Source organism: Propithecus coquereli, unplaced genomic scaffold, assembly GCF_000956105.1.
Source record: "Propithecus coquereli isolate 6110/MARCELLA unplaced genomic scaffold, Pcoq_1.0 Scaffold386, whole genome shotgun sequence".
NCBI classification, from domain to species: Eukaryota; Metazoa; Chordata; class Mammalia; order Primates; family Indriidae; genus Propithecus; species Propithecus coquereli.
The window spans coordinates 2,560,577-2,570,347 of record NW_012149574.1 but is presented as its reverse complement, the minus strand read 5'-3'; the positions used below and the strand labels follow the sequence as shown (position 1 = coordinate 2,570,347).

The 9,771-nt window shown below is 35.0% G+C and overlaps 1 protein-coding gene across 2 annotated transcripts in view; it reads left to right on the top strand.

Moving 5' to 3' along the window:
• ABHD10 (abhydrolase domain containing 10) overlaps positions 1-4,182 on the top strand; it is a 12,760-nt gene extending 8,578 nt beyond the window's left edge. Inside the window, exon 5 of one of the 2 annotated variants that reach the window (XM_012652229.1) lies at positions 3,591-4,182. In XM_012652229.1, coding sequence (XP_012507683.1) covers positions 3,591-3,929 — 339 coding nt within the window. In that variant the 3' untranslated portion in view covers positions 3,930-4,182. The remainder of the gene's footprint in view (positions 1-3,590) is intronic. The other variant, XM_012652230.1, reaches the window with a different exon arrangement.
• Positions 4,183-9,771: the final 5,589 nt, after the last annotated feature.

Genomic DNA, 9,771 nt, shown 5'->3' with positions numbered 1-9,771 from the left:
GCTTTTCATTATTACCATATTCTTCAGCAAATCATGGTAGAAATGAGATTTCTGAAGTAACTGGGAAGATAATTTATTATACTCTGTTATTGGACATATAACTACTTCAGTTTCGGCAAGGATAAAGGAATAATGAGTAATAGCTGTTTATTTTTGTGTATTTTGTTTGTTTTGCAGTTAATTGAGTTCTCTCTGGGCCTTTTCCCATAGGGGTCTAAATTTCACCTGTGGGGCTAAGATCCTGGCAGGCCTGAGACAGAAAGTAAGGAAAGAAAAATAATATAAAGCAGTGGTTTAAAAAATACGGTCCCCAGGCCAGTAGCATCAGCACCACTTGAGAGTTTGTTAGAAATGCAAATTCTTAAGCTTTACCTGAATCAGAAACTGGGGCTACAGCCCAGCAATCTGTGTTTTAACAAGCCCCTGTAAAGTTTGAGGACCACTGCTCTGGAGAATAGAGGAAAAGAAGGAGGAGGGAAAAAAATTTTATTAATAAAAAGGAAAATAAACTATATGTAGTGTTGAATAGTGAATGTCATTGACTTTTACCTCAAATTCTGCACTGATACTTGTTGCATATATCATCTGTTCTAAGTTCATTCTTAGTTCGTGTTATTCTCAGCTCCATAAGAAATAGCATTGTCTGTCTGTGTAGTCAAACTCCTCATTATTTCCTATCAGGGATAAAATTACAAAGCTGGTCTTCCTTGCACTTAACTTCTTATATCTGAATTTTTTCACTTGGTCATTTCTCATATATAATTGCTCAATATCCTCATGCTTTTCCTACCATTGCCTTTTTGTGCATCAAAATGTGGACCCCTTGCTTCATCCTCTTAACTCATTAATATAGTGCTGCTCATGGTAAGAAATTATCTCAAGGACATGGCAAATTGAAAGGGAGTTGATTTTTTTGTTTTGTTTTTGGTTTTTTGATTATATTTTTTGGTTACTGGTAAATGACAAACTGTGTGCATTTCTTTTTTCATGTGTGTATCCACGTCACTCAGAGTGAGGGTAAATAGATACTAGCTAAGGGACTGAGAAGATTTATAGTCTGCAAATCAGGGCATATTTTTGATAATCCTTAATCAGATGAACAGTTGTTAACGGAAGTATGCTGAGCCCTTGTCAACTTAAAAGCAAGTATAAAGAAAGAGCAGTACCATTATCTCTTCTTCCCACACACAGCTAGCCCTAACAGTGTCAAGGGAGCAGAAGTGAAGATTTTTTTACTATCTTTTATAACCCTGGGAATATTAAACCCAGCATTTCTCATTGTCTGGGAACTTGACCTCCCTTTTAACTGACTAATTATTATCTCCTTTTTTGGACACTAGAGGGCCTAAGACATGATGCACAGCTGTTTGGAATCTAAGCTTCTGAACCACATTGCTTTGATACAGTTCTTGGTGGAGAATTGTGTGTACTGCCTATATTCTTTGAATAATGCTGTTTTTGCTATTTCTGAACTTTTTGAGGGCTTGAGACATAGAACATTTTGTAAATTTAACTTTGTTCTTCAAATTGACCCTATTCATTCAATTCAGTGGCAGATAACAGAGCTAGTTAGGGCCAGAGATGCTTAAAATGAAAATACAGGGTATCCTAAAATTTTTATAAAATTTTGTAATGAATATTTTGTTAAATAAAGGTACATTTACAATTTCCCATTTTCCCTATGTGTGGAGACTTTTGGGACACCCTGTATTATTAATTCAATGTCTCAGTAGTAATTAGCATAGCTTCTACCTCAGCTATGAAACTAAGCTCTAATTACTGAAATATATACAAATTAAGTAACAATCCTGAGTAGCTTGAGGATAACTGAATATCATTTTTGCTTTAAATATTTGGTCATATGTTGTTTTAATACAGAGAACCCCATGATACTAATATAGATTCATATATTTTATAGTTTTTTAGAATTTCATTAATTTTAAATTATTTGAAGACAAATATCTAGAAGTATCACTTTCAGATATTTTCACTGAAATAATAAATCTTTTTGGAATTTTAAAAAATACATTAAAATACCTAAATACATATAGATTATATTGTATATATTTTATTTTTTAAATTCCTGTTTTCTTTTTTATATTTGCAATAAATTAACAGTTTTAAAAATGGGAAAATCATAGTATTTTTGTTGAAACTTTTCAAGTTCCAAATATATGTTGCTTTTCCTTCCTTATTTTTAAAAAAATTTTTGATAAGGTGTCCATTCCGTTTTTTTCCAGTCAGAAATACCCTTCATATGCCATGATTGTAAAAGCCTCAGAACTATTCACAGCTTAATTTTTTTAGTTCAAGTTCTGATAATCTTTCCAAAGAATTTATTATATATAAGTAAAGTTTTAGGCTAAAAAATATTCATAGAAGTATCTCATGGCAATGTCAAGCTAATTATCTTAAACTGATTATAATGGACTATTATGCAGCCTTTGAAACCTTTTCTTAGAATTTTTTAAAACTCAGAAATATATCTACTAAATAAAGCAGCACAGAAAACTGCATATTAATGTGTAACAGATATGTATTTTACATATTACATATATAAAAACCAAACATATAGAAATATACTGAAAGGAAATAAACCAGAATATTAATGGTTGTTATACCCATGAGGTGGGATTATGGATAATTTGTTTCTTTTTATACTTTTTTTATTATGTTTTCTGTAATGAGTATATGTTACTCATTATAAAACATTCTAATTTGTAATTAGAAAAATTAAGACAAATAAATTGTAACCTAAAAAGTAGGAATTCTCAAAGAATGAAAGGATATATAATGTTTATGTTAAGGGAATAAATATAGAAATGATATTATTGTTCAGTTTTCAGGAAGTATGTGGAAGACTTGTCATCCAAAACAGAAAACAAATTTTTTTCTCATTCCTATGACTCTGGAAAGAAAAACTATACATTTTTTTATATTCAGCCTCAAATTGCTTTAGCATGTATATGATTGTCCCAGAGTAATCACTCTTATGTTTAATTTTTAGTTCTGTGCTTGATTCTACTCCTTACTCCCTTATCTCATAGCCATTTTAGTTACTTCTCTTACACATATGTTTAGTTTTATGATTTTGAAATCTAAACAATTTTTATTCTAAGATTTGATTTTATATAAATATGAATGATACCTGGATTCGAAGAAATTATTGTGCTTTTCTCCCCCTTCATTTCCCTTTTCAGTCAGGGTGAAGCAACACTTGATTTAACATGGTGTGTGGTAAAGTTAGATAAATTAAGTTTGAGTCCTAGCCATAAGTTACCAGTTACTAGCTTTAAACTTTGAACATGATATTAACATCTCTAAACCTTAACATCTTTTTATAAAAATGTAATAATAACACATAATCAATACAATAATAGTATTATCAGGATCTTATGGGATGGTATGTATAAAGTACTGTCACAGTACCTTGCACGTAGTGTTTAATTATTGATAATTATTATTGTTACACTTTTATCTCTATCATCTTACTCAAGAACTTCTTTCCTTAGATTATTTAACACTATTATTGCATGTGTTAATATTGCGTAAAGTCCTAAATACTTTTATTTTCCTATTTTTCCCAATAGCTAAAAAAGGAAGTAGAGATGAAAGGCGTGTGGTCCATGCCATCAAAATACCATGAAGAAGGAGTTTATCACGTTCGGTACAGTTTCATTAAAGAAGCTGAACACCACTGCTTATTACATAGCCCGATTCCTGTGAACTGCCCTATAAGATTGCTCCATGGCATGAAGGATGACATTGTACCTTGGCATACATCCATGCAGGTCGCTGACCGAGTGGTCAGCACAGATGTAGATGTCATTCTCCGAAAACATAGTGATCACCGAATGAAGGAAAAAGCAGACATTCAACTTCTTGTTTACACTATTGATGACTTAATTGACAAGCTTTCAACTAGTTAACTAGTGTCACATTTTTAATTGGTACATAAACTAATGTATCCAGAAGATTAGAAGAGGGATAAAAGATGAAAAGATCCTTATACTTGGGTTTTTCCTCTCTTACCTCTATTTTGTAAATATCAGATGAGTATTTATTTAATGATGTATTTGCACAAGTAATGTAAATTGTGTAGAAAGTACCAGCTGCTGTTTAGGAAATTTTCTCCTTCAATCCTTGATTTTTTTTCATTAAAATATTTATTTTTTTATTCAAGAAAGATTTACCTTTCTTATGTTAGTTATGCCAGCTCTTACTTGCATTCTCTTCTACTTAGAATTATCAATAAAGCTTGAATTTTTTGTTTGTTATAGATGGAAATTTGTAAAAATTACTTCTGATTTTAAAATGCAAGTCACAAAATATAGGAAAATATTTATAGAAATAAATATGAAATGATTGGAGAAATGTCTGAAGCATAATAAAGTTCAAAAACTAAGGATACTACTTTATATATTATATACTGCACATTATATTCAGACTTATAAGAGATATTTTTTGGCTTATATGTTATATATTTAAATGAGGACTTTCATCTTAACGAGATAGCATTTTTATATTCTGATAAGTAAAACTAAAGAGAAAATTGGTCTTTATATTATATATTATTGCCCACTTGAAGAAACTTTTTTTAATTAATATTGACCTGAGTACAAGTAGCTAAGTGATTGCCACCCAAATCAGAGGGCTTTCTGTAGAGTCAGTAAGAAAATATGAAACACAAGTATAAGGGGTTATTTTTTTAACTAAATGAGCTTGTGCAGTAATCAGCCTTAATATTGAGTTGGTGTTTTTTAAGCTATTAATTTTGGCTGTACTTTAGCCTGCTTAGGTTTTGTCTGTCAAAGTAGAACTTTTGGCAAATTAACACCATGACACATATATATATATGTATGTGTGTGTGTGCGTGTGTGTATAAAATGAGCATGTGTCAAAGACTTATTTAACTCATTAATGAGGAAAGATAGTAAGCCTGGTTCAAAGAATAATTCAAGAAACAGTAGTTATAGGTATTGAAGAAAAAATGTTGGGACAAAGTTGTTGTGGAGAAAAAAGTGTTAATATCACAGGCATGGCTACTTAGAGAGACTTGCTTTAGAACACTGGCCCTTGGCTGGCATCTGGGAACTTGGATTTCAGAGTTCTTCCACCATTCTAAGAACTGATAAAAGTAGCTCATATGCCTAAACTATACAAACTGTGGTTTGTGCTGAACACCTACTTTCCTTGTGGGAGTCTGGAATTTTGGTATGTGCCAGGCAAAGACTGCTTATGTGACCAGCTCCTGGTAAAAATCCTGGGCAATCAATCTAACAAGCTTCCCCGGTAGGTAGCATTTCATGTGTGCTGTTAAAACTCATTGCTGGGAGAATTAAGCCCATCCTGTGTGACTCCACTGGGAGAGTATTCTTGGAAGCTTGGCTTTGGTTTCCCCTAACTTTACCCCATGTGCCTTTTTCCTTTGCTGATTCTGCTTTGTATCCTTTAATTATAATAAATCGTAGCCTATATGATGAATCCTGTGAATCCTCCTAGCAAATCTTCAAACCGGGGGGTGGTCTTGGGCCCCCTGATAAAGATACAAAACTGGTAAGTGTCCTATAGCAGCGGTCCCCAACCTTTTTGGCACCCAGGACCAGTTTCATTTTTTCCACAGAGGGAGGCAGGGTAGTGGAGGGGTGGGGGGTGGTGGAACTCTGTGGCCCAGTTCCTAACAGGCTGCAGATCAGTACTGGTCCACGGCCTGGGGGTTGGAGACCCCAGTCCTATAGCAATTAAACTACAATCCTTGGGTTATTTTTTATACTAGGCAAAGATCACTTGCAAATCAAAAAGGTTATCTGTATGTGCCACAGTGCCTGGTGCTGCAATGGGTTGATGGACGGTGACACTGGCTATTCAAGGACCTATTTTGCCCACAGACATTGCTAGGCGTGAGGCTTGTTAGGAAGATGAGGAATGGCCCCTGCACATAAGAGTTTTCTGAGGTTAAACATAATAAAATACAATAAATGTGATTAGAGATTCATAACATATATGTAGAGGCAGTATAGTATGTATGGTGGTTAAGGGCAGAGACAGGAGCTTGGGTTTGAATCCTGGCTCACTGTTTATTTGCTCTGCGACTTTGAGCAATTTAACCTTTCTGAGCCTCAGTTTCCTCATCTGTAAAACGACAAAAACCTAGATAATAAGGTGTAAGAATTAAATAAGCACAACACATTTAGAACAATGACAGGTTGTACCTTTTTGCTTTGTTTAAAGTTATGTACAGAGCATTGTCTAGTGAGAAATTCATGGGCATAATCCATGGTGGAATAGCAAGGAAAGTGGAGGCAAGGAAGTGGGCAGGGCTTCTAAAGCCCAGCTGGATTTGACCTTAACCTCAAGATTCCAAATAGGAACGTTTTATGGTGGTGTTTCAAATGTTCAACAGTTAAAAAAATATTAACAATAAAGATAGGAAAAGCTGTTTTAAAATTTAATCTAGCCTTCCAAAGATTAACTCACAAATGCCAGTGAGTTTGAATCCATGAGATTTCATGTATTCTAGTGAACTGTTAATTACTTTAGTGTTTGTTCTATGTTTCCCCGAAGCTCTTTTTTTTTTCTATTTTCTGAAACAACTCCATGCCATGTATTCAGTGACATGGAAAATACCTGAATAGCCAGCAGCTCTTGAGTGCCTCATCTTCTGGAACTCCTGCCTTATTTTAAAAGTGACCTGACCTCCCTAAGAATCTCAGCATGTGCAACAGAAAGGGATAAGGCAAATAGCAACAAAAGAGGAACAAGTGAAGCCGCATAATGTATTTTGCTTTTGCTGCATCTGTTGACATTTGAGGCATTTACAGACACGAATCTAAACACTGTACCATTCTCGGAGCAGCCAATAGAAAGGTCTGTGTGGATGAGGGGAAGAAAAGAGCTCTGGGAAAGGCTGAGCTTTATAAAGCATGGAGATAAAGATCTGAGAAAACATTACTCACCACATAACTATTCCCAGGACAGACCTCAAAGTGAATATGTCAAATGATCATTAAATTTGGAACACTTAAAAAAAAAATCTAAAGAACTCTTATTATCTGGAGGACAGAAGAAGGTGGGTGGTATTTAAACATACCTTTTTAAGATCTCCTTTAAATACAGATCTCAAGGAAATTCTTAGTTTAGAAACAATTGTGTAGTTATGTGTAACTTGGTTTGATGAAAAAATGTGATGCTGTGGTATATTTAGAGAATATACTAGGAAAATGCAGGTGATTTTTTGAACCAAATGTGTCTTTTGGGGGAAATATCCTTTCCTATTTTGTCTTCTTCTTTTGCTGGGCTTTCAGGTTTTGCTGATAGATGAACTTTCTTCTACTGAAAAAGCAGCTCAAAATTTCAGTTTCTCTCAGAAGCCTTTCCTGACTCATACCCATCTCTTTTTCCAGGAAGTTTGTCGCTGGGTCCTCTGTGCTCTCTCATGAACAGCACTCTGTCCATGCCTTTTTGATAGAACTTACTGCTTTGAAATTCTCAGGTGATAGGCTAGCTTCCCTCTCCCAAGATTATTGAGTTCATGAGCTTTGTTTTGACATGGTTTATCCTCAGACATCTCTGATGTACTACATCAACTCCTTTCTTGGCTTCACCTCTTTGCCCATCTCATAATGATAATATTCCCTTGAGTTCTGGCCTTGGCAGTCTTCTCAGGCTATTCACTTACTCATCTGGAGCAACATCACCCATATTCATGGTTTTAACTACCACCTGCATGCAGACAATTCAAGTACATTCCTACAGTCTGGACTTCTCTCTTGAGCTCCAGACCCATAAAACCAACTGCCTAGTAAACTGGGATGTATCATTGGCTTCCCAAATGCAGTGAATCCAAACCTTTTTATGTTTTCCCCTTTATGTACCTTCCCACCTACAAGTCCTCTTACAATAAATGCTGCCGTCAGTACTTCTATTATACAAGCCAAAATTTGTGAGTCATTCTGACTGTCTCTTTTTCCTTCACCTAATTCAGACTAATGGTCCTCTTTCCCTGTGAGAAAACTCAAACACTTTTGCATGATATATAAGTCCATGCAAGACTGGCAAATATTTAACAGCTGGCTTTTGGGGGTAAGGAGAGGCCCTGATTTGTAGCATTTGCCAACATTCATGACATAAATTCTCCAGTCATGGCTGGCTTCGAACTACCACCATGACATCTCTGAATATGAAGCTGGGAAGAAATGCCCAGTAGCATACCATTACATAGTGTTTATACCACATAGAGATAATAAAAGCAAATATCCTCAAGAACATAGGTAATAGTAAAATGTAGCAAAATAAATTAGGAAGTGATTTGTCTTGAATATTTAACCTTTGTAACATAATTTATTTAAAAGTAAGTTAATATAATTTAATTGCTAATAATGGCTAATTTTAATAACCACTCTGAAAATTTCTGAAAATTAAACCACGAGCACTTGCAAGCACACCGCTTTATGATTTGGAGCCTGCCTGACATTCCAGTATCATTTTTCCTTCTGTATGTCTCTTTCCTTTAACCTCTCTCTATGCTTTGTTGATAATAGATTTTTACCTTCTTAAATAAGCTGCCTTTGCCAGTAACATTCCTTACCCCTTTTGCCTCACCCTAGCCACCCTGGCAAACAGCTATTCATCTTTTAAGACTTAAGGTCTAAAGTCATCTCATTTATAAACCTTTCCCCTAATTCCCTAACCCCTTCCTCTAGGAATAATTGTACCAATCTGAGTACCTTGTGCATAATTTTAACATGACATCTGTCTGGCATTTATTGTTTACAAATTTAACTTAGCTACTAAACCAAGTTACCATTTATCATTCATTTTTGTATCTCAGATGCAAATATAGGCCCTTAAAAAGTTGTTCAAAAAATTAACTATAATATTAATACTAGCAAATGCAGGGTTGAGTCGATTTCCACTGTCTCTCTACACCCCTCTGCCGCACCCCAGGAGATCCAATGTTTTTTCTCTAAAGATGACTCTAGATTTCTGGACTTCTAACCTATCTATGCCTTACTGTGGCTTCTCTTTGCCACTGTATCCTCTCCAGATGCATAGGCTCAATCATTCACTTAAAGCACAACAGCTACTCTTACAGCAGGAGGGAATCATTGGGTACAAAATATCTGCAAAACACAGTCCTAAAAAAAAAAAAAAAAAAAAAGGAAGGCAAATGTACATCTTTAAATTTGTTCCTAGCTTTATATTTCAAACCAACATCTTCCTTAGAGCAAATCCAGCCACAGACACAGTGACATCTTTCTGTCTAGGCTTCTGTTTCCTTGGTCTCAGGTGAAACTGACCTTATTGCTGCCACTCAAGATGCAACTAGGTATTTCCATAATTCTGCTGTCAATTTTCTGCTCTAAACTCTTCCCCTGAGCTCTGAGTCGCTGTCTTCAGAGCTTCTTCAACTGACAATTCCAGGCAACATCAAGACCTGCATTAGTCAGCCCTTCCACTTGACTCTTTCTAAACCTGCTGTTCTCCTAAAAGCTCCTGGTTCTCTCTCTTTCACAGAGTTCTCTCTCCCAGGCCTTCAACTACTGACCACTAAGTCTTTTCTCAAGCAAACCACCCACATATTTCCTAATTTTCATTAGCCCAGGCCCCAGCTGGCAGAAGATTTTTCTCAAAATGTATTGAGAAGTCATTTCCTGCATAGCTTCTAATCAATTTCCCATGGGGACAAAAATCACCATCCCATGTACTAGAATTGTTTTATCTAATGTGCTTGAATCAACTTATCAATCTGTTCTAGAGGCAAGAGTTATA